A 25,684-nucleotide genomic window follows, 5' to 3' on the forward strand; every position below is an offset into this window, starting at 1 on the left:
CCTGAAATCAAGTTTGATAGCAGTTAAAAGGTTGAACTCCCTACCTCTTCCCCAATTTATAATTGAGATCTAGACACAGCTCTGGCAACTCCGAGAGAACAGAATCTAATGCATCATTCTTAACTGCAGAAGATCTCTCTCTGCCTTCCTCCCTCTCTTTCACGAGCCCTACCTCCCCCTGCATGCTATAGAGCCCTCTTCCAGCATTGGTCAGGGAGGTTATTGCCCGTAGCTTCAGTTACAATGACATTATAAGATGGTTTGGCCTGTCTAGATGGGACCCATCTCTGCTACCACTGTGGTAATGTGTGTTGCTTCCCCCAAAAGTGCCTGAGTAAGTAAAGTCTCCTAACTCAGCTCCCTAGGTGTATTAGAAGGTCTGTTTGCTGACTTGAGTAACTAAAAGACACAGATACTGCTTTTCCCTCCTCTGAGCCTTTCAGAGCTAACTGGGATGTAGTTGGAATCTTTCTTCTTGCCTATCACAAATAGATAGTTGTGCTGAGTTCCAGTCGGTTACACTGTTGCAGCCCCACTGAAGGCAAAGGGGTTGTAAGAATGTCACTAAGGCCTTATCTAGACCGGAATAAAAGGTGGGGTGTTGGCATATGTCGGCTAACATGTCTGAAAAGTCTAAAGTAGACAAATCTTCAGCACCACCTAAGCTGGTTGAGCTCAAATCTAGACTTTAATTTGACCAGCTGAGTATATGCTAACTATGTGTGTCTGTGAGTACACTAGACTTCTCAAGTGTGAGCTGCTTGAATGGAATAAGAATCTGTCTCAAAGGCAGGGAGGAATCTTAGCCCACCAAGCCACGGACCAGCTGAGGAGCTGCTTTACAGAATCTAGTTCCACTGAAGTAGTCTACTGCGGTCTGGAGGATCCTTGCAGCAATGTGTCCTCTAACCTGATCATGCCCATCTCTTGACCTGTTTTTGCCCTGGCACCATCAGCCATATGGAGAGAACAAGCCCTGCTGACCTGGGATATTCATGTCATGCAGGGAGTCCATGCCTTTGAACTGCCCCTCAACTCCAGCACCTTTCACGCTTGTTCAGATAAACAGCATCAGTTCCACTACTCAGGGTCCCTCCGCTGCATTAAAGAGTATGGCTTTAGGGCAGAATGGCAAAAACTGTTGCTGAAAGGGAAGACGAAAAGTCAGCTGAGTGGAAAGGTGGCATTTGGGACGGTATCCCTTCTGTTCTGCTAGCAATTATGTTTAAAAGCCCCTTGTTGTCTTTCCATTCATCGCAGTCAGTGGTGGCCTTTCTAAAGGATCCAGAAGGAGCTCCATTGTGGGAAGAGGATCCCGAAGCCAAAGATGTTGTGCATGTTGACAGTGAAAAGGTACTTCAACCAGATACATGAAGTGTGTCTGTATTTTTAACGTAATGTCAGTAAGAAGTGTGTGTGTGAGAGAGAGAGAACAGTTTACAAAAGTGAGCAAGCACCATTATCCCCCTTTTCAGAAGAAGAAACTGCGGAACAGATTAAGTGACTCTTTCAAGTTCACATCTCACATTAACTACAGAGCTCAATCTCCTGACTCCTTTTTCTGCTGCAGCATGCTGCCTTACTTTTAGTGAATTGTAAAACCATTGGGGGTATTGCAATAATACAACTGAGACTGGGGCCTCATTGTGGTAGGAGCAGTACACCCAGTAAGTGACCATTCCCTGCCATGAGGAGTTTACGTCTAAATAAAGATGAGAGACACAGGCTGGGAGAAAGTAATGCTATTTTCATTTTATAGGCTGACAATAAAGCACAATGAGATTCAGTGATTTTCCCGAGATCTTGCAGGGAGTCTATGGCAGGAAGCAGGAAATGAAACCACATCTCCACAGTGCTTGCCCAGTGCTGTAACCACAAGACCAGCCTTCCTCTCAGTTCAAGTGGGAAGGCTGTGAATATGTAAAATTTTATTTCTCGTTTTGAAAAGCCAGGGACGTTGCAGTGGTAACTGTGCTGTCTCCAGTAATGATCAGTTTGGTGTTTTGGTATGCTTTTCCAGTCTATTGATTTTAAAATTTTAATTGATTAAGCTTTAGATGGTGTTTCATAAAGAGCCTTTTCCATTTCTAGCTTTCATTTTTGATATAAGGAACAGTTATTTTGACATTCAGTTTTTGTAAGAAGATTAATTTTTAATGTTCAATTTTTGTTCTCCATTACAAACTCTCCCAGGGGTCACATTCAATTTAGAAACTTCATCTGGTTTTCCCACCATACCGGCACTAAAAAATCTATTCTCATGGCCTCTCATGGCCCTGCCTAGGCTTTCATGGTGTGGAAGCTAAAGTAATTTTTTTTTTATCGAGTCCAGCTCCTTAATGAGAAATCAGAGTAGTTTTTCTTTGAGAGGATCTGGCTGGAAAACGGGTCTATTATTCTATAGCTTCCAAAAGCCTCTAGTGAGAGTCGGCAGATAGGGTGTAGAAATTACACTATCACTGAAAATTTCTTGTAAGGTATTTAGTGAATGAGTCCCGTTGTAATTTGTATTAACTCTTTCTAAGCCCGAATTGAGTGCAAGATTGAGATTCAAGTTTTGGCTTTTTACAAGATTTTTTCCCCCTTAAATAACAAAGCAAACCAGGAGAAGTCTTTAATACATTATTTGCCTTTTAAAGTTGAACACAAATAAAAGTGACTGTGGCCTGATACATGCGTCTATTTCATTGATAACTGTTTTTGTTTGGTTTATACTTTAGGAATTCAGAAGGCTTCTAAAGAAAGAAGAAAGACCTCTTCTGATGATGTTCTATGCCCCATGTACGTGATCTGGTATTTCCTGTCAACCTTTCACTGCTGTGGCTGATCAGCCATCATCCCTAGCCAGAAGTGTTCTCCTCTGTGTGGTGGTTTTCCCACCACTTTCTTCATTTATTCCACTTTAGTGGCTAATATTCATCTTGCACTGTACATCCCTTAGTATTTGTCTTCTGGTTTCTTTCTGGTCTCTTTCCCCCTGGCATCCACTCTATCACTCTCCTGGCCAATCAGTCTTTTTTTTAATTTGTTTCCCTTTTCTTTCCACAAGTCATGCCTCTTTCCACTGCCTGCTGGTATTGGTCTCAGTCACTACACTTTCACATCACTTTCTTACTATTTGTCCTGTCTGGTTTTCTCGTGCTCTATTCCTGTTTGGCATGCTGAGTGTGTATGACTTAATAATGCACATACTTTTGTGTGTGCCTAGCACTCTGCCCTGTACAGTACTGTGGATGCATGTGAATACTGTTCATGTTTTTATTTACTTTCTGCAGTGTTCTTCTCCGTAGCCCATGAAAAGCTGGTCTCATGAGAACAGTGAATCCCCAAAGGAGACTGGGGCTCTGGCTGCAGCTTCATATGTCCTTCCTTGTGTCAGGCAGAGGGGACCGAATACTGCTCAGGAGAGCTGCATACATGATATATAACATGGGCTGCTGAGTAATTGAACCCAAGTTGCCAGGGTCCCTCAAAGTGTTTGGGGAAGAGTGTATCAGGTGGAGTTGTAACAAGTCACAAATGACAGCGGTGCGATACCTTGACATTGTGTTGCAGTGAGGTTATGTTTGCGTTGTATCAACGCTCAGTGACTGAGTCATGCTGCGAACATCACTGTGTGTGAATGTTGCACTGCTACTAATTGGTGGCTCCTTGCAATTCCATTCAGCAACCTAGAGGCTTTCAGCTCTTTAACACTCAGCATTTAGAGCAATTACCCACTTGCAAGGCAGGCGAGCTATGAAAGGGAGCGATCACGTGATCCAAGATAGAAAAGCACTGCTGCATTAGCCTTGGTAGTGGAACTGGTGATGAGTTAGGTGTCACTTGCAATTGGGTGGTCATTGCTTTGTTGTGTAAAACTGAGCATCCCAAGGCAGCATTGTCTGTGTTTTCCTAATGAGTGGCCCAAAGTGGTTTCCTCATCCCGGGCATGTAATTCTACGTTTAGCCCCATCTGAGCTTTGCTAGGGACTGCCTAGGATTTGGTCTGATAGCTCAGTCAGAGTGAATTTCCCTTACCACTGCAGCTTACCCTCGGCCCTTTCATTTAAACTTTACATGCGTGGAGAGATCCTCCGGTTCATCTCTGCATGGCCTTGCCGTGTTCTGAGTTGCAGCATATACTGTAACTCCCAGCAACTGCCTCTTGTCTTGCGTCCGCGTGAGATGATATGCCTTCCCTAAGTCTGTAACTCATTCCTTTAGAAAGATTCCTGAGTCCCAGAACACTTTCACAGTTTACCTCCTTCATTAATAATTGTTTTCCACAACCAAGTCCCTTTCTTGAAATGTGCATTATCTGACCCTTAATTCTCCTTGAACTGTTTCCCGAGACACTGCTGATTCCAGTCTTGCTTCTTTGGAACACCTGCTAGTTTTTGCTATTGTAATGCTTTTGCTGCTCTCTAAACTTCTACAAAGAAGCTTACTTTTTTTTTTTACCCGCCTTTGATTTCATAATCTTTTATTCCCTCGTCTTTTATTTAACATTAACCTTCTTAGTTGGTTCTCTTCCCACTCTTCTACCTCCCTTCCACTGTGCCACCTACTCAAGAAAGACCAAACTCATCCAGCAGTCACATTAAAATACTGGTTATCAGAACGTACAGATACTGATTGCTGCCATGTGGTGTGGATGGAACCTTTTGTAGCTAAGTCTTGTTACTGGAAAAGGGGAATCTGGATCAGTCTCTTACACGCATCTCAGTGTTTCACAGTGTTATTACCCAATGCTGGAAGAAAACTTCACCTTTGATAAGAATGGGGTCCCAAATCCGTCCATCTGGGATGGTACCTGACTGAGATCTGCAGTGCTTCTAAACTTTCTTGGAAGCAAGTTGTACTGCAGAGATATCAAAGACTGTGAAATCATCCATTTTTGCTACATTGTGGCAGACTCTCAGGCAATAGACAGCTTCAGTATGTGCTAGTGAGTGGGAAAATGAAGGTATCTGCAAACTGCTAAATAAAGTAATTTAAAAATCTAAGAATACAGTGATGCACACTAAAAGCTATTTAAGGAGGGTGGGGGTGTGAGGAAAGGCTCATTTTCCTTAAAAGAAATCAGCTACCACATGAGAGCATTGATGGTTGTTTCAGGCCTGTGCAACTAAGCCAAATCTAAACAACTAGCAGGTGGACTAATTGGAGACCAAATTATTTGTGGTATAACTCCAGTTCACTGCAAGATTATTGCAGGAAGTGGACCTGACTTTTGCAACAAATGAAGGATATTTATAGTACTGGGCTTCCAAAATAGAAGGGTTAGTGAGCACTGCAAAAATTGAAGTGCATCTGATTAAAAATTCATTCAAAGGCATAAAGACAAAATGCAGGAATAAGCAAATGACAGAGACCAAATTTGGTCAGGGGAGGAACAACACAACTGAGATGTCCGCATACTAGAGGTGCGGGATCATGTGCGCTGCAAAAGCGTGGTGTTCTCAACACAAGTTGCAAAAGAAGTACAGAAGCAAAAACATGACTATACAGCTAGAGGATATATCTCATGATGACGACGACAAAAATAATTTCTTGATTGGGTCTCTTGACTGAACATGATTGCATCACTTTGTAAATTTAGTGTTTGTTAGAAAAAGATCAGTGACTGTTCAATGTTAAAATAAACCCTATCCTGTTTCAAATACCTGACACAATATGAGCCCTTGTGACAAAGCTACACTGAGAAGTCTGTATAAGGACAGATACTAGTTGATGGAGTTTGAAATAGGGTAACGGAGTCCACTGCTGAAAGATGATAGATGCAATACAGCATGGAGTTGAAGGTGAGGATCTCAAAGCAGCAGTCATAGATGGTGTGTTTTGTGAAGTTTGGAGCTGAAGGGAGTTAGGCAGGTGGGATTTTTGAAGGTGGTAGGAGACCAGTGCATGGTTGGATTTTAGGAAAGAATCTAGAAGAGAGTGAAAGGTTAAGATGGGGATGATGGAGGTTACTAGCCAGGACAGTCTGAGGCCCAGAGGGCTGCTGGAAGGAGTTGGAAGCATAGAGCAAGAGACGTCAGCGTTGGTGATAGGACAATGAAAACAGCTTGTGGGAGGAAGTGACTGACAGAGGATGCTATTTGCTGGCTGTTCAGCAGACTGCATGACAGTGGTTGATGCCATTTCAAACCTCAGTGAAATGGATGGTGTGCCATGCGCATTATAAAATATTGGCACTGATTAGCCCCCTTGTACCAATCTCGGCCAAGGTCAGTTTCACGCCATGGGTGGAAGAGCCATGGAAACTTAAATCCTTTTTCCTTCTCTCCTAGAGGATGTTCCCCCTGGTTGGGGTTGAGGCACACTGATGTGGGGAAGTCTGAATTGCTGTTGCCAAAATCTCCCCAGAAACATTAGCAGATTTTTTTTGGGGTGATCTCATACAGTGTACAGGGCAACTGCCTATTCCTTTTCTCTTTTTCGCTGCTGGTTGGAAGACAAATGCTGACTACTGTCGCATTGCAGTCTCAGGAGTCATTCAGATAAAAGTCCCTTTCCTCTGACTCAGAAGAACTTAGTCACGTCTTCTCCCCCATCTCAGTTTACTTGGCAATGGAAAAACCTGCTGGTTACAAGGTGATTTATTGCTAATCTATTTAAACCTCCTAAAGCATCATCTACACACAGCTTTTTAGCACATGCCAGTCCCACGTCTTCTCTCTCCCTTTTTTGCTAGCTAATCTGCCTTGTCTGGCATCTGGAGGATCTTCTTTGAACTATTACCTTTCCTAAGTAATCAAATGAGCACTAGTGGTTTTTTAATGTCCACTTAGTATGTTAAGGAAGGGTGCGTCCATTAAATTTTTAAGACTTGTTACACTGGATTGAATCAGCGGTACCCTCATTTTTCCATATTAAGGGCCAGATTCTGATTGCTCTTGCACTGGAGTGCAAGTCTGGGAAGACATACATGACCTTGAACTTGGATCTAGACAAGTGACTTTTAAAATGTAGGGTGAGGTCCAGATACATATTGGACCCAGCTCAGTGGGAATATTGAGTGTCTAGGGAATACAGGATCAGGTCTTCTAATTGTAAACCTGTGTGTATGTGGTTTCAGTTAAAGGGGCACTGAGAACTTGGTTTAGGTCCAGAATTTAGAATTAATTTTTTCTTTAAGTGAGGAGAAGAGGGAAGAAAAAAGGTTTTAATAAATGAAGAGAGATGTTTTGGTGAAATTTTGGGGAGAGATATCAATGATAACTGTTTTCCAATTTTAAAAATTTTTATGAATTATCATGACCCCAAACACAACACCACTGTGCTACTGCTCCTGGAATCAGAATGTGAAACTGAGTATGAAATTGACTGATCTGGATGAGTGAAATACAAAGCCAAACCCAAATGGCAAAAAAGTAATTTTCTTAGAGATGTTAAATAATCTCAGGGGTTTAGTAAAGTAGGTAAGGAATAAAAAGTTATTTTATTTTTTATCTCTGTTCTTTAGAATGTTTTGAGATCTGAAGCTGTTTTTCAGAAAACATTTCATCTTTCACTGTTTTGATGTGCTAGATTTAATGTATGAAATAGTGTCATTACTGATATATGATTTGCCTTGTCTCCCCCCCCCCCCTTCACCAGGGTGTGGTGTTTGTAAGAGAATGATGCCATCTTACCAGCAGGCAGCCACAGAACTGAAGGGCACATATGTAAGTGAGAGGATGACAAGATGTATAAATGTCAAAAACAAAAAAACCTTAAGTTTATCATCTGAGTATTTGACTATATACATATTAACTGAAGCAGGAAATTTTAACTGATTTCAAGTTGGAGGAGAAATATTTTAAGCAACTCTTAAAAAAACCAAAAAAAAAACCCAAAAAAAACCCCAAACAAACCCAAACCCAACTCCAAATCCTTTCACAATGTTTGGCCTTGATTCTTGTACTGTGGAACACGAGATTTGACTCATTTACCTCCTATACAAACGTGACTCTTGCCAGAACAGGTTTCGGTGTAGCAGCCATGTTAGTCTGTATCCGCAAAAAGAAAAGGAGTACTTGTGCACCTTAGAGACTAACAAATTTATTTGAGCATAAGTGAGCTATAGCTCACAAAAGCTTATCCTCAAATAAATTTTTTAGTCTCTGAGGTGCCACAAGTACTCCTTTTCTTCTTGCCAGAACAGGCTATTGTGTTGATCCCACATACACTTACTTAAAGCTAAGTGTGTGGGTATGTGTGTAATCCTGTTGATTTCAATGGGGCTGCTCATGTAAGTAAAGTTTAAGGAAGAGTTTGCGGGATTAGGGTCTAATAGTCTTTATAGTCTAGTGTCCTGTCTATGAGGGTACATCTGCATTGGAATGGGAGGTGGAATTGCACCACGTGTGGACGTACCTGAGCAAGCTTTGATCGAGCTAGCTCATTAAAGTAGCAGTGAAGCCATGGCAACGTGGGTGGTGACCAAGTATGTACCCAAGGTCATGGGTGGAATTGCATTTGGGCAGCTAGTCGGTGCTATTTTTAGTGAGGTAGCTAGATTAAAGCTAGTGTGGGTATGTCCATCTGAGCTGCAGTCACATCTCTTGTTGCAGTGTGGACATATTCTGAGAAATACCAAAGCTGGATGCTTCAGAGAGACATTTAAATTCTTATAATACACCTAGTTTTATAGCAGGGAATCATACTCTGGTGGGAGGGCGAATTCCTCCTGACTGCAGCTGGTGATGAATCTCTGTGTCATGAAGGATGAGGATTGATTGATCTTGTAATTTTATCTTAACTTTTATAACTGCAGATAATGTTCGTATTCATAGCAATGTCAATCATATTTAGAACTTCATTAAAGTACTGGCATTGGTAATATCCTGCAACAGTGAGTTCCATAGGTGAGTTATATGTTACATCAATAAAATTTAGCATTGATCATAAAATCATAGAAATGTAGGGCCGGAACGGATGTTGAGAGGTTAAGTCCAGCCCCGTGCACCTGAGGGAGGACCAAATAAACGCAGAACTTTTCTGACACGTGTTTGTCCAACCTGTTCTTAAAAACTTCCAATGATGGGAATTCAACAACCTCCCTTGGAAGCCAATTCCAGAACTTAACTACTTTTATACTTAGAAAGCTTTAATCTAACCTAAATCTCCCTTGCTGCAAATTAAGCCCATTATGTCTTGTCCTTCCTTCAGTGAATATGGAGAACAATGGATTTTCATCCTGTCTATAACAACTTTAACGCATTTGAAGACTGTTATCAGTCCCTCTTTTCTCAAGACAAAACATGCCCAGTTTTTTTTAACTTTTACTCATAGGTTAGGTTTTCTAAACCTTTTATTATTTTTTGTTGCTGTCTTCTGGACTTTCTTCAATTTATCCACATCTTTCCTAAAGTGTGGTGCCCAGAACTGGACAGAGTTCTCTAGCTGAGGCCTTACCGGTGCTGAGAGGAGCAGGACAATTCCTCCATGTCTTACATATGACACTCCTGTTAATATCATTTTGGGGTGTATTAGCCTTTTTCACAACTGCATCAGATTCAATTTGTGATTCACTCTAACCCCCAGATCTTTTTCAGCAGTACTACCACCTATCCCGTTATTCTCCATTTTGTAATTGTGCATTTGATTTTTGCCTTCCTGAGTGTAGTACTTTGTGCTTGTCTATATTGAATTTCATCTTGTTGATTTCAGACCAAGTCTCTAATTTGTCACAGTCATTTTGAATTATGATTTTGTCTCCAAGTGCTTGCAACCCCTCTCAGCTTGGTGTCATCTACAGATTATATAAGCATACTCACCTCTCCATTATTCAAGTCATTAATAAAAATATAAAATAGTATTGAACTGAGTACTGGCCCCCACAGAACCCTGATAGATACACCCTCCCAGTCTGATAACAAACCATTGATAAGTATTCCCTGAGTACAGTCTTTCAACCAGTTGTGCACCTATCTTGTAGTAATTTTGTTTAGACCACATTTCTCTAGTTTGTTTGAGAATGTCATGTGGGACTGTGTCAAAAGCCTCACTAAAATCAATATATATCACACCGACTGCTTTCCCCCTACTTGATATCCTCAAATAATGGGGAATGCTTGGGTCAAGATTTTATATACATATAGCAAAGAAATTCAGAGAGGGTCTGGGTTCGTGGGAGGCAAAGGAAAATGACTGATGGAAATTTGTGTTAGAGCAGAGTTTAAGCAGAGTTTGGGTTCCTCCTAAGAGTGTTTCATCATTCAGGTTATGCATCCGGTGAAGTGAGCTGTAGCTCACGAAAGCTTATGCTCTAATAAATTTGTTAGTCTTTAAGGTGCCACAAGTACTCCTTTTCTTTTTGCGAATACAGACTAACACGGCTGCTACTCTGAAACCTATCATTCAGGTTGTCACAGATGGCAGGCTATGTCACAGATGGCAGGCTATGCCCCAGAGAGGCTGCATGTGGTAGAGCAGAGAGGTTGAAGCCTTGAGTTTCATTGGTAGGGCCGTTCCAGTCAGTATATCTTGTGAGCATTAAAAATCCTCACACTTGCATGCTCCCCAACTTAGTTGTTCTGAAACTCTGTAGACGCATGTGTTAAATGCTTGTTTGCTTAGGGCTACCTTCACTGAGGTTTGCTTGCATTTCTTAAGGGCAGAGTACTACCCTTGAAGATATTTTTATAAGAATTCTGGTATGGCTGAACAATATTAAAATTCCACCTGTCCTACTGTGTGAGTTCCATTGAATTAACAGTAGGTTCCTCTGGCAAGACAGGTGAATTGTATATCTGAAGTCCTGAAGCAATACAGGAATGAGTTACATAAGGATCCACATGTGTAATCAGTGCTGGAGGGCTCCTTGACTTATGATCATTTCCTTCTACTCTTTAGAACAATCTTTCAGGAGTACCATCTGAATAACCCAGTGAGACTGAATGCTAGGGTCCCAGCACTACAATGAGCTCCATGCAAGCAGACACCTGGGCTGGGTGGAAAGGTGCTGATGTCAGTGGGACTTCATGTTGGCACAGGGGGCCTCTCTGCACAGTCAGCTAAGAATTAAGTCTTGATCTGGCAACTCACTGTAGATCGGTGGTCACCAACCGGTCGATCACGATCGACTGGTTGATCCTAGAGGATCTCCCAGTCGACTGTGATCTCTGGTGGTGTAGTATGGTTGCTGCTAAGGCAGACTCCCTGCCTACCATGGCCCCATGCCACTCCTGGAAGTGGCCAGCGCAGTGACAGGGTTCTCTCTCCACGCTCTGCTCCTGCCTGCAGGCTCTGCCCCTGCAGTTCCCATTGGCTGGGAGAGCTGCGGGGATGGCTCTTACAGAGAGGGGCAGCATGCGGAGCCACGTGGCGCCTGCCCTGCCCCCGGGCCGGGGTAGGCAGGGATCCTGCCTTAGCCTTGCTGTGCACGCTGCCTACCGGGACTTGCCGGAGGTAAGTGCTGCCTAGTGGGAGGCCACACCCCCAACTCTCATCCCTGAGCCACCTCCCAGAGCCAGCACCCCCTAGCCCCTCCTGCACTCCGAACCCGCTCCTGCACCCCAAGCTCCACCCTGATCCCCCCTCCCAGAGCCATCACCCTGTACCCCTCCTGTACCCCAACACTCTGCCCCAGCCCATAGCCCCCTCTTGCACCTTAACTCCCTCCCAGAGCCTGCACCCCAGCCCCCTGCCCCAGGCTCAGCCCTGAGCCCCCTCCCACACTGCGAACCCCTCGACACCGGCCCAGAGCCTGCACCCCCTCCCACACCCCAGCCCCCTGTCCCAGCCTGGGGAAAGTGAGTGAGAGAGTGGGGGAGAGCGAGCGACAGAGAGAGGGCGGGATGGAGTGAATGGGGCAGGGCCTCGGGGAAGGGGCGGGGTAGATCCTGGGTTGCTGTTAGATTCAAAAAGTGATCTTGGGTTTAAAGAGGTTGGAGACCACTGCTGTAGAAGATGCTGTTTCCACACAGAAGCTCAGTCCTTTGGTCTAAATTCAAACCCAGTTTTCCATGGATTAACGTTCCTCTATTATCTAACTTTTTCCATATATATTTCGCCATTTCTAAAATTAAGTGGACTTTTAATTATACTGCACATGTCCCAGTTTTTCCATTGTGTACTTTAAAGCAATAATGGCCTCTGGGTGAGGCGTTTCCTGGCAGTTTGTGACTGGCTTGGATAAGGTGAGTGTTTGGCCTTTTAACCCAACCAGGCATTAACTGCCAGGAAATGCCAGGCTTTGAGGCCATTATTGCTAGGAGAAAGCATGAAAATATAAAATAAAATAACTGCCTATTTAATAAGTTGTAAAAATGAAAAGGTGAACTGTACATGACATTGGTTACTGTATTCTGCTTTTGAATCTGGTCTTTTTGCTGTCAGTGTTATGGCCAAGAGGAAAACTAGATGACATTTTCACTGTTAAAGTAGGTTCATAATTCACATTAAATTGCACAACGGTGCAAAAGGAAAAAGACCAGCTCACAATTTGAATGGGGTATCTTTGTCCTGCAATCAGAGTGAATTCCAGTTAATAACTGTGAATTCCTGTAACTGTCACCCTCTGGCCCCAATTCGGCAAAGCATCCCTGGTCAGCAAAGCACTTAAGCACATGTTTAAGTTCCCATTAATATCAGGTACTTGCTTAAGAAGGCACCTAATAAATTTGTCAGTCGCTAAGGTGCCACAAGTACTCCTTTTCATTTTGCGGATACGGACTAACACGGCTGCTACTCTGAAACCTTTCTTGGAGGTTATTGTGTTTAGTGCATGTTGTGTTTTACTGTATTGCATGGGATCAGCAAAATCCAGGAATGTTTTAAAATACCAAGGATTACACATTGCATGGAAGTTTTGATCTCATCTTTCTCTTGGAATTCTTAAAGCATATATCATGGCAAATGTGGGGTCACTTCATACTTCCATTAATGTCCATGAGACATAAACTGTTTGCTTAGAGCAATCATGTGTTCGTGAAAACCAAGGGCCAGATCCTCAGCTTGTGTAAATTATTGTATCTTAATTGAAGTCAGTGGAACAACAACAGTTAACACTAGCTGGCCCCAGGAACGTCTTTGTGGAGTCTTGGAGTTTTCTGAGCTCATGTAGCTTACTGTTTAAGTGAGAGCTTTGGCAGCTTGACCCTCAGAAGAAATGTAATTAATCGGCCTGATTCTCCACTCCTTTGGCCTGTATAGTCATTTATACCATGCAAAGTTACCATTGTGATTTGGTAGCTTGTTGCACTTACTCTGCATGTGTGTAAATGACAACATGAGATACAAGGCATGGAGAATCAGGTCCAGTACCTGTAGGGATCAAGTAAAAGCAGTCATTGGTGGTTCAAAGAAAATGTATAAAAGTAAAATGAACAGAAGGCTGATGTAAGGCCTGCTCCTTTAATCTGCCTCTTCGAGTTTGCTGGAGTAGGTTTGGAGGAAAAGAGACAAAAATGTCTCCTTTTGTAACTCTCCAGTACGTTCTGAGTAAAGGCTGACTGATCTTCATGTGAGGATTTTGTACTGAAGATTTATTTCCAGCTGGCTCTGAACACATTTAGTCCATGCAGTTTGCTGCAGTCAGGAAACTGGTATTACATTCTGATGTGGTATTTCAGCTGGAAAGAGAAAATCCTGTTTTCAGAGGGGTTTGGATTAAGCCCCTGGTGCTAAAATGATTTAAATCATCAATGCCATTAAAATGGAGTTAATCTTGGAATTGTATCTCCAAGTTGTGAGGTGACCTCTGTGTAAATCCCATACCCACGGAATAGCTAGTCCCATCCACTACTCTCCTGTGTTTTGAAAGTACTTGAGGGGTAGTATGTCCTGTTGATTAGGGCACAGAATTGTGAGCCAGGAACTCCTGAGTCCTAGTGTCCATTTTTTGTCACTGACTCACTGGTGTCTCTGTGCCTCAGTTTCCCCATCTGTAGAATGGGTATCATGCTCACCTGCCTCACGGGGCATTGTGAGGCTGACTTAACATTTATGAAGCATGTAAGCACTGTGTGTTTCTAGATGTCATGGATACTTGGTATCAAAAGGCAGGCTACCCCCTTGCCAGGCATTGGTTATAATGGATGTATATTTACTCCAGCCTCAGCACAGGGGGCTGGACTAGATGACCTCTTGTGGTCCCTCCCAGCCCTACGTTTCTGTGATTCAAAGTGAGGATGGATGAGGGTGACTTTGTTTGTTTAAAAAGATTCATGCAGCTCAGAGTCCCACCTATTTCTGGAAGCCTTTGAGGAAGAACTCCTTTCCTGTTGCATAAAATGAAAGCGAGCTTTATTTTTAAATTGCAGCAGTGTTGATTTATACGGCCCCCCCTCCCCCCCCGTGCCTTTTTAAACGGCAAAGCCACTGCTCGGGCAATTGGGTTTTCTGGCCTTTTAGGTGAGACTTTAAACTGGCTGCCCAAGTGGAAGCCAAAGACGTGGGGCTAGAACTGCTTGTATCCTGGCTAATGTCTGCCTGCTTCCTGAGCTGTAGTACGTGAGAAACAGAATAAACCTGTTCATCCTGCCCCTTGAAATGTAAATATACGGAAATGGCATCAGTAATTCTATAGAACAAGTCACCTTTGGGTACTTCTATTAGATGGTGCATATAAATATGAGTAATTGTAGCAGAAAACAAGGAAAAGCAATAAGCTAACTGGAATGTTTCTTTACAAGCTGTATGTAGTAGGCCAGGCTCTGATCTCTCTTCCATCAAAGCAAAACCAGAGTAATTCCACTGACTTCAGTGATGTCTCTGTGGCTTTGCAGTAAAATGAGCGCAATCAAAATCTATCCAGGACTGTTAGTCTGGGCAGTTTGTTTCTTGTTTTGAATTTGCAGTACTGTCCTGTATTATTGAGAGTAGCAGGAGGGCAAAGAAACAAATGGTTCTGTTCTGATCTGATCTTGCAGGTACTTGCAGGAATGAACGTCCACTCCACTGAATTTGAAAAGATAAAGGAAGAATACAATGTCCGAGGATACCCTACCATCTGCTACTTTGAGTCAGTCCTTTTTACTACTACTTTAGAAATCATATGTTAAACCATAATTTCATGTTCCTCCTTATCTTCCAGCACAGGGACTAAATCACATTTTGTTGCATTAATAGGAAAGGAAAGTTCCTGTTCCATTATGAGAACTATGGGGCTACTGCAAAGGATATAGCAGAGTGGCTGCAAAAGTAAGGCATTGAACTTTATGTACTGTACAAAACAATCCAGTCCCCTTCCTCCCTCTCACGCTTCCTCCTCTCCAAAGACCGAATAAAACCACACCACTGATGTTGACTGAACTATTACAGGTTAACTCTGATTCATGTTTGTTTTCAGCATGAATGCCTTGTATTTTACAGTTGCAGTGTGTTGCTAGTATAAGGCTGTCTGTGACCTGTCTGCTGCAGACAAAAAGGTGTGCTGATCTTTGGGTTTCAATTCCACTTGAAAATGTGAACCTAAATTTTCAAGTATTTTGGATGTTTCCATTTTTAGTGACCAACTTGAGATACCTTTTTAAGGGCTTTTCAGAAGCTGGGTGCCTCAGCACTTTTGAAAATGACGGGCCCCTTTAAAGTGTCTCCTGTTGGTCATCAAAAGTCAAGGCACCCCAAATCACTAGTCACTTTTGAAAAATGAGGCCATGATCCCTATGATGGATATTGGGTTTTCTGCCTTGCTAATGGCAGTGCTTATATTATGCTAAAGATTTTTTGGCTTGTTGGAGCTTTGTGGGAAGCATAGTTGAGTCACTATAAATTTTTTAAACACACGTTTTGGCTAGATCTTCAGCTAGTGTATATTGGCGTAGCTTCAGTGATGTCCGTGGAGCTCCTGGACATGGCACAGATACTGTGGTGATGAGGAAGACACAAGAACCTACATAGAATAGACCAGAACACCAGTTTACAGTAACTGAGGACGTAGCCCATGGATTTTATCAAAATTTGAGACAGTCAGCACTTTTCCCTTTGCCTTCCCTCATCCAGTATGTTCTCCAGCACCGTATTCTCCAAATCTTGGTCGATTCCTAAGTAGAAAATCTGCGCCTCCCTCTTTGTTCGCTCCCCTTCATCTCTTTACTACATTTGAGGTGTGGGGGCCTTGGAGCATTCACAGCAGTAGACCATTTGGCCTGGACTTGCTGATACTTCACCATGCCGGTACCCCAGAACGGAGCCTTGGCAGCATGCCCATTCACATCAATGGGAAATCTGCATTCGGAGCGTAGGATGCTGAGGTTGGCTTGATCCCTACCATGTGAATCAAAGAGAAATTTGGCTTTGGTCTCTAAGCCTCTTTCAGTCCAAGAAGTCAGCAACATTGAATGAGTAAGACAGTAGCTCCCTTAGAGCAAGGATATGTGACTTCATCACCTGTATCTTTTATGCCTTTCCGGCCTGGAAGGAGGTGGGTTATTACCTGGCTACCACATGTGAAACCTTAGATGTTTGGTCCTTTTTCAGTCTGCCCACATTACATCCAGATAATCCCTGTAATGTGCAGTGCTTTTATATCAGTGCCGTGACAGCTCGTGAACACTGCTACTGGAAGCAAAGCAGAACAGCTGCAAGCTCTTTCCAGTGATGATCTCCATTAACAAGCCACTGTGGGCTTTGGCTAAAGACAGCTGTTTGTCTTCACTTAATTTTCACTACATGCTTAATAGTTTCTCAAAAGACAATGTGTGCAGAAGCTTTCTTGCCCCTCTTTTGTAATCAATATAATTTTTAAGAAATCACATGTAGAGATTAAGAACACTTGGATTTTGCCAGTAATTGATATTGCAATTAAAATTGTATGTAGTGTGAGCCTATCACATGCTCAACATGTTATTACACAGAGCGATCTGCAGTACAAGTCGCCAAATGCTGTGGCCAGGACCTAAAAGTTTAATTAAACAGCTTCAAGACATACGTATTTTAAATATACAGCACATATGTAATTGAAAACTCTCAGCAAATAACTCACCTCAGGTTGATCATGCTCTTTGCAATATCTGTTTCTTAGGCTATGTCTGTAAGTGGAGAGAGAGAGAGGAAGGTGGCTTCCTTTATGAAACAGAAATGGGGTGAAGCAATCGGTGAACATGCGTACCCTATACATGTGCCAACACCAGCTCTTGGTTCTAATATCCTAGCTCCAGATGTTGGGAATGCTCAGACCTGAGTCCAAATTTCCCTGCTTTGGTTGCCTCGAGCATGAGTGAGGGTATGTGTGTGGGTGTGGGTATGTGTATAACTTCTGAAATAAGTTGGTTTGAGGTTAAAGAAAGCCACTGCAACAGAATCTCTCACTTTAGGGAGCTACTTTGGTACAGACCATTCTGTATTCTGACAATGCAGAACAGCCGGGATGTGTCCTTACCAGAATGTCAATTGTGGCTGGTGGTTGGTCAAGCATCAAGTATGCCAAGAATCCGGTGAAGACTTGTGAGCCATAGAAAATGTCAATAAAATTGTGAAATATAAATATATCCTCCAAGGGGTTGTCTTCCCCCTGCCCCATTTGTCAAAAAGCTTGCTTTCAGTATTTGGCCATTCAGTCAGCCTGTCCTAAATGTTGGGTGGGAAACAGTAATTTGATTTTTTGGGGGAGCGGGGGGGGGGAGGAGGAGAAGTATTGAGTCAGCCAGGGTAGTTGTTTTCCCTCAGGATAGGATTTAATAGTTTGGAGGATTCCAGCATCTTTCCTACTGCTTACTCCAGACTTCAGTTTCTTACTCTGGAGGCTTCTACCTCATCAATTTGCAGATATTTGACCTCTCTTATCTTTCTAATAGACACCCAGAGAGAGTGGACTGCTATCTCATTGAGCCTTAAGACATTTTTATGAGGATGTAGAGGAACAACAGTCATATAGCCTCCCCCTGCATGCTGCGTGGTTAATACATTGGATGCTATCCTGTACATCTAGTGCTGTAGCACTTCTCCCGCAGCCTTTCCTATCCTGATGATACAGTGCATCTGTCTTATCATTTATATAATGCCATTAATCTTCAGTGATGTCGCCCACTCATGCTCCCCTCCCTAGAAACTACCACCAGGCCCAACTTCTCGCAACTGATTACTGAATCCATCTCTTTCTCTTTCTTTCTTTCTCTCTCTCTCTAACCTTCGGTTCCTAAGCTCCCCTTTTTTCAGCTGCATCGGTCCAGATGCAAACTATCTTAGTAGGTTCTTAGCTCCTCTCATTGGCTTCTTTTTATCTCCTGTTGGGCCCCACTTAGACACTCCATTGCCGAGTTACAGTACTCCCCTCGTCCCTAGTTCTTCATTTAAATAGTCCTTGATAACTCTTCCAAACTTCTGTCATCCACTGTTTTTAGCCACTAGGTTTGCCTTGTCCCTTAACATGCCCCAGGTGCTTAGATGGGATTTCAGCCAAGCACTGAGGTGTTTTCTGTGCTGCTATCTAGCCTTACTAACTTGCACACAGGATTTTAAGTGAGCCAGCTATGTGGAACTCCTTCTCCCTAAATTACTAATTAGGTCCTAAAATAGATTATATGGGCCTCCAACACTGCTTTCCTTACGTTCATTATTTGCTTAGGTTGCTGTTACTAATGATTTTTATTATTGCAGCATCTAAAACCCCCAATCATGGACTTGGACCCCATTGTGCTAGGCACTGTACAAACACAGAACACCAAGACGGTCTTTGTCCCAGAGAGCTGACAATCTAAGCTAGTGCCTTCATTAATTAAACTGCCAGATCCTCTCGCAGACCAGGTAAAATTCTGCCCGCTAATGGGGAACAAAAACTCCCTATCAAAATTCTAAAACTACCATGTGATTCTCTTTATAAAAAAAATAAAATAAAAAAAAAATAAAATAATATCCCTCTTTAAACCCTACTTCTGCCAGGACCCTACAAATCTCTCCCATTTAGCACTGTTTAGGCAAGTGGTTTTTTTTTTGATAAACCCTTTGTTTTACAGTTACCTGAAGCTCCTCACCCACCGCCCCTCCTTTTGTCTGTTTTGTCCTCCTGTTGGGCTCTCTCTACAAATTACATTGTGAACTCTCTGGGCAGGCATTGTCATCTTCATTTGTCTGTACAGTGCCACGCGCAATTGGGCCCTGATTCTTGATTTGAGGTTCTTAGATGCTATTAGGATCTAAAAAAAGGACATGGTGCATCCCAATTTACTATGTAATATTTGGTATTCTTGGGTCATACCTCTCCGCATATATAGTCAAAATCCACTACCTCTGTCTGTATCTCCTTTTTACTGTTACTAAACCATCTTTTTGTCTAGAAATGACAGCAAGACAAGATAAATGAGTTATATCCTCCACTTCCCATTGCATGTGCCAGGCAGCTGAAACAGTAATGCATTTTAATCAAAAATAGCAATCTGCTTCCATCAGAGATGAGCCAGATCTGAACTTTGCTAAAGTTTTTAAGGATGTTTTTGGTTCCATGTTTTTAATTCAGCTGGTTATAACATCAATAAAGTCTGGATCCAAATGTTCCTGTGTTTGTCTACCATATTATCAGCAGCGTTTTAATAAATGTCAAATTAGTACCGCTCTTTGCATCTTCCAACTTCTGTCACTTTTCCTTCTTCCTGTTACTCCATCATCTGCTGTCTCTTTACTGCCCATGCTTCTGCAGCATTGTGGAGTGCACCACTGTTCTATGCAGCTGGGCTTTCAGTCTCAGTGGCATACGCAAGTCAGACATAACACCTGAGATGTTATTTCACGCTCTTGAAGCATTCCCCAGGCTGGACTGCATCTCGCGTTCAAACTCTGTCTTCCGTAATCCAGCCACCAAAGCACACGACCTGATGAGTCTGGTTAAGTTGTACTCCTTTAATCTCTTTATCTAGTTTTCCAGTGGCGTACTTACTGACACACATACCCTCCGTCTTAATGATGCTGGTTTTCATCTCATGACTGCTTAGCTGGTCACACTGCTGGTTTACTATTTCCTCCAGGTCTTCTTTTGAGTATGCCCATATTGCTGTCTCATTTGCATATAGCAGCTTCTAACCTTTTTCCATTGGGATCTTCCTGCTGACGTAGTCACCAGTATGATAAACTGCCATCTGCCACCTTCTATCTCATTTGTCTACGTTTATGGAGGGGAAGAAGGATAATCTCCAGGGTGAAGCATTGGACTGGAACTCATGAAATGTGGGTTCAGTTCCCAGTTCTGTCATAGGCTTTGTGTGTGTCCCTGAGCAGTCACATAACCTCTTTGACTCCGGTTCAGCAGAGTTCGTAGGCATGTGCCTAATTCTAAGCAAATGAGCATCCCAGTGAAGTCTGTGGGACTTGTCATGTCACGTATTTGAGGTTAATATATGTTGGAGTCCCTTGCTGAATCAGAGCATAAATGCCCAGTTGTAAGATGCGCAAGTATTATCTCACAGAGGTGTTGAGTATAAATCCAAAGTATTTGAGAGCTACTCAGATGGGGGCCATAGATCACTAGAGACAGAGTCTTGGCACAAAGTCCTGAGACCGCCCCCATCACGTTACCTCTGCATAGGAGTGCTAAATCCAGCAACGTGCATTCTGAGGCTATTTGTTAGACTGGCTGTTTTGCATTTGCTGCTTTCCTTTCATCTGCAATGGGGCTAATGCTGGGAGAACAGGTAGCATTCTGGTGAGCTGGCTAAAAAAGTAGTTTAAAAAAGTGCATTTTATATTCTAATGAAATAACAAGGCATTTCTGTTTATCTCCCTGCTCTACCCCTTCTATTTCTACCGTCTTTACGAGCTTCTGCTCATGATGGATTTTTCTCCCCCCCCCCATCTAGTTTTCAGTGCTTATCAGTTCAGAGTGGAACCAATTACAGAACTCCATTTGGTGGGATTAGTATGTCATGCGTTGGTGTTTGCACAATCAGATTAGTTTCCTGCAATCTGGTTGGCTGAAATGATTGCTATTTAACACAGCAGAGCTTCCTCTCAGCTGTGTATGCTTTGTTTTATAGTCCCCAGCCGCCTCAGCCACAGGCCCTGGAGAGTCCCTGGGCAGATGAGGAGAATGCTGTTTATCATCTGACAGATGAAGACTTTGACAAGTTTATAAAGGAGCATTCGTCTGTACTAGTGATGTTCCACGCACCATGTGAGTTTGCACTTTCCATTCTGTAGTCTGATTCAAATTCCTCTTTATAAATAAGAAGAGGGTTATTTCCATCTCAGTCTCTCTCTCACACACAATCTGAATGTCAAGATGCAGATTTTTTTTTAAATGATCCTCCTAAAAGAAAATTTGGCTTGAAATGTTCATGAGTTCAGAACACAGGTGAGGAGCTGGAGATGGCTTTTATTTTATTTTTTTTACTGCAGTTGAAAAACTTAATGTGTTGAATGTTATGGACACTCATTATTTTACAAAGTGATCGCCTCATATTCAGCTCATTCCATGCCTTGTCCCACTTCCACTGCAGGGGATCTAGTGGATTGAGCATGTAACTGAGAGCCAGGTATTCCTGAGTCCTAATCCCATTGCCTCTAACTTTTCACTCTGCAGCCTTGAGCAAGTCACTGGCGCCTATCTGCTTCAGTTCCCCCAGTCTACCAGAATAAAGACAACAGAAGTTGTGTACTTCCCAGGGGTGTGGTGACAGCTGGTTAGTTTGTGTTGATAAAGGGCTTTGAAAACCTAAAGTGCTGTAGCATTGTTGGTATTTTAATGTTAATTATTTTTCTTAAAATAAATTGAGGTGGGTTGGATTACTTGAATTTTCATCTTGAGCAGGGCAAATGCAGGATCTTGCCTCAGATTGTTGCCTTTGTGCTCCTTTTATGGACTCGTCCAAGCAGAATGCTCTAAAGTGACCATGAGAGAGTATTTGGAGCACATTTTAAGTTGACTGCTGAGATTGGTGGTGCTTGATTGGCACATCTCAGGTTGTCTCGGAGGCTGTGAGCATGATGTTCCAAGCTGTGTGTTATCTGCACGTTGAACTACTGAGAGGCACTCTATTTTAGTAGATCACTTGGTGCACATTTGAAGACCAACCAGATACTTCTGCTAGTGGAGAATGTGGTAGCCTGCTTACTTAGTGGCATTCTGCGTCCATTGCATTTAACACTACTGTTATGCAGATTGCCCTGGCTGCCAATTTGTTTATGGGTGCAATTCAGGATCATTATTTTAATCCATATAGCCCAGTATGGCATAGCTGCTGTCTCTTCGTATGCACCTTCCTGGCAATTGCAGTCAGCTGGGATGTTCACTCTAATGTACCTAGATTTGAATACCACGGGGGCTCTGCAGGCAGCATGTTCTCAATTAGCAGTCTTTGGCTGTAAAGTCAAAATCTTAGCCCCCTTGGGGGGTTCTTGGCTCCAGGGTTGAAATCCTGGTACTAGCACTTAAATCCTGGCTCTGTTCAAATCAATGGGAGTTTTGCTGTTGACTTCAGTGGAGCCGGGATTTCACCCTAGAACGTTCTTTTCCAGCCAAATCCAAGTGGCAAGGCCTGTCTCTTTAAGGAGGCCATGTGGGTAACATTGTCAAAAGAACCTGGGCCCAATTGTGCAATCACTCTACTCCCTTTAGTCCCTACCAGTATTTGTCCCACCTGGCCTAATGTGGAGTAAAAAGCATGTTTACTCTTAGAATAAGTCCTTTTAAACAGAGCTTTTTTTATTTGGGGCATAGAAGACGTGGTGTGACTTGTTTACATCCAGAAAATTCCTACCAAAGATAGGTGTGTATACATGCAGAATTCAGCCTACAAAGATATAAAAGATTCTCACTCTCAAAAATCCTCTCCAGGCATCAGCAGCAGAGGGTGGGCATGCAAACTAATTAACAACAGACAGCTATCCTAAACATTATCTCCATGATTAAAAGGTCTTCTCCAGGCACTTCTTAAATTTGCTAATGGAGTCACCTTACGAATATTAGAAGATAAATTACTCTAGCAGAACATGCAGTAAAGGCAAAGGACATCTCATCATTATTTGTTTTAACCTTGGGAAATTTAGAAGAAGTGAATGTGTCTTCATTTAAAATATATGCACATTGGTCTCAGAAGAGAGAAGATAAAAAATCGAAAGGACAGGAATTCTGGATATACTCTGTGCAAGTTCTTTTGATAGAGGCAGAATTATGGACGTGATGCTTTAACTATAGTTTCATAGATGGCCAAAGTACTAATAGACTTAGTATTAAAAGACCACAGGAAAACAGAAGTATTTTTTTTAACGTTCTATTGAGCCAAACTCCATCATGGTATAATTCTGTAGTTCCATGGCATTTTGCCAGGGATATATTTGGCCAATTGTATCTCCTTAGCTACTAATGATAGAATCTGGTCCCCAGGGACTAATATCTTTAATCATGATGATTTGCACCTTATTTCACAAGTAACCCCATTGAAGTAATTTGGACCATGGTGGAGTAAAGCACTACTCAGCCAGAGTAAAGGTATCAGAACAGAGCCTTCTGTGGCAAGTGCATCCCCATATTACTAGTGCAGTCCAGTGAGAGCAGGTGCATATATTGACCACCACTTGCAATGTAGCTCACACTCCCAGTTAATCAACCTGTGTCTAGTCTGGGGATAAAAACTTAGATTTGCTTTGAAACTTGATGCATAAGTGGGCAGGGAGGTGCACTGCTTCAAGTCACTAAGGGCTTGTCTTCACTTGCAGCTGCACCGCTGTAGCACTTAGTGAAGCTGCTATGCCTTGGCATAGGTACTCCACCTCCCTGAGAGCTGTGTTGGCGGGAGAAGCCCTCCTTTTGACATAACGCTGTCTGCAGCGAGGGTTAGGTCGGTAACTACGTCACTCAGGGATGTGGATTTTCTGCACCCCCGAGCAATGTAATTATACCAACATAAGTTTGTTGTGTAAGCCAGGACTAAGGTTAGGTTTTCATTTTTCGAGTTAGTTTAGGCACAGTGGAGGGTTTTTAACCTAAAACAAATTGCATTGTAAAGCTCTCAAGAGGATGTTCAGCTAATCTGAAAATTTGGATGAGGGGAACCGTAAATAATAAAGTGCACTTTTATGGTGTGTGAATCTGAAGGCCACCTCTTAACCATCCAGGCAGGGCGTGTATCATTGCATTCAAATGTTTTGATTCATTTCTGTAACTATTAACTAACATGCCTTCAGCTTTGCCATGATCCTGGATTACTGTGATATACTTTTACCTTAATCTCTATATAAATCTTTGTATTGGTGTGACGGGGTCCTGGGGTGCAACCTGGACTGTGGGATCACTGAGCCCTCTGTCCAGCCAGGCTGGGGTATCCTTCTCTCACTGTGATGCTGTTGCCAAGCTACAAACCTCTGACAGGTGCTGCACTTACACAGATATTCACAAGGAGGGGGACATGAATGATCTTTCCACCATTCATGAACCAACAAAAGAGAGGCTCCAGCTAATTCCCCCCAGCTCCCAGCCTTGCACCCCAGTACTTGTGCCGTCTTGCACTGGTCAGGAGCCTGACGATTGTAAGTTCATTACCCAGTCCGCCCCTGCCTCGATGTGGAGAGGACACACACTCGCCTTTGTAAACTGAGCTGAGATTTCCCAAGCACCCCAACCAAAATACACTGCTTTAAGTAAAATATAAAACAGATTTATTAACTACTGAAAGATAGATTTTAAATGACTGTAAGTAGGAAGCGCAAAGATCAAAGTTGGTTACTTTAAGAAATAAAAAATAAATTCACAGTCTGAATTCTACAAACTAAACAGGATTTGAATAAAGGAGTGTCTCACCTTGATAGATGATACAAACAGGTCACATATCTTCAATACACAGGCTGAGACTCTTTTCCAGCCTGGGACCACCCTCCCCCAGTTCAGTCTTTTGTCCTCCAGATGTGTTTCCAGGTGTTGAGTTATGGGGGGAGAGAGACTGAGTGATTATGTCACTTCCCTTCTTTTATAGTTTCTTCCAGCTTGCTTGAACCATCTTTTGCTGTGACGTGAGGGTCTGCCCCCATTGTTCAAGCAGTCTCCATTGTCTATGTGCTCTCCTTGAAAAGCCTTCTAGGTTTGCTGTTGGGAGAGAAGATTCCCTTTAATGGGCCATCAGCACGTCTGGCTACTCCATTGTTTTACCTGAAAGGTTGGTTGTGGGTGTTCCCAACCTCACAACATATTTCAGTAACATGTACAGCAATGCTTTATAGCCTCACATACAACGATAGCACATACAATCCAACAGAATATTAATGTTCAACAGAGTCAGACTTTTAAAATGATACCTCATAAGTCGTATTTAGTACCAAACATCTCATAATTATATGACGGTGGGGAATATGCAGGTTCTAGGGTGCTGCTTTGAGGTATAGAGTGGCACAGTTGGAATCTATTATCTCGAAAGAAATAGATATTTGTTTGTGAGTGGAGAGTTCCTTGTGGACTAAATCTGGCTGCACTTTGATTCTTCCATCTCAACGTTGCACTGAAAGAGTGAAAACCTGCTTCATTTTAACAGACTTGCATCTTTTCTTGTATTATTTCTCTTTGTTGTTCTGGCGGTTCCATGTTCCAGTGCTGAACATACAGAAATATGCTATCTCAGAAGCCTTCCTCCTCACAGAAGGGGGTGTTTCACTCATGGTTCGTTAGCATGGGCCCGTACAGCTTTGCTTTGGAGCTGAATGGTTTCAGCCAGAGCTATTACTTTCACCTCCACACCATAATGTAGAGGCAACTGTGCAATTTATAATAGAGGTGGTCTGAAAAGCCCCAGAGTCAAGAATTTCAAGAATAGGAGCCTAAATTTAGGCTCCTGAATCCATATTTAGGAACCTACGA

At 42.7% G+C, this 25,684-nt stretch overlaps 1 protein-coding gene across 1 annotated transcript in view; it reads left to right on the forward strand.

The window, feature by feature from the left end:
* Positions 1-25,684, forward strand: part of PDIA5 (protein disulfide isomerase family A member 5) — a 126,896-nt gene that overhangs the window by 40,567 nt on the left and 60,645 nt on the right. The window contains exons 6-11 of the mRNA XM_038422140.2: positions 1,261-1,353; positions 2,721-2,781; positions 7,585-7,652; positions 14,844-14,935; positions 15,043-15,114; positions 20,877-21,013. Of these exons, the coding sequence (XP_038278068.1) occupies positions 1,261-1,353; positions 2,721-2,781; positions 7,585-7,652; positions 14,844-14,935; positions 15,043-15,114; positions 20,877-21,013 (523 nt within the window). The remainder of the gene's footprint in view (positions 1-1,260; positions 1,354-2,720; positions 2,782-7,584; positions 7,653-14,843; positions 14,936-15,042; positions 15,115-20,876; positions 21,014-25,684) is intronic.

This window comes from Dermochelys coriacea, chromosome 11 (genome assembly GCF_009764565.3).
Source record: "Dermochelys coriacea isolate rDerCor1 chromosome 11, rDerCor1.pri.v4, whole genome shotgun sequence".
Classification (NCBI taxonomy): Eukaryota; Metazoa; Chordata; order Testudines; family Dermochelyidae; genus Dermochelys; species Dermochelys coriacea.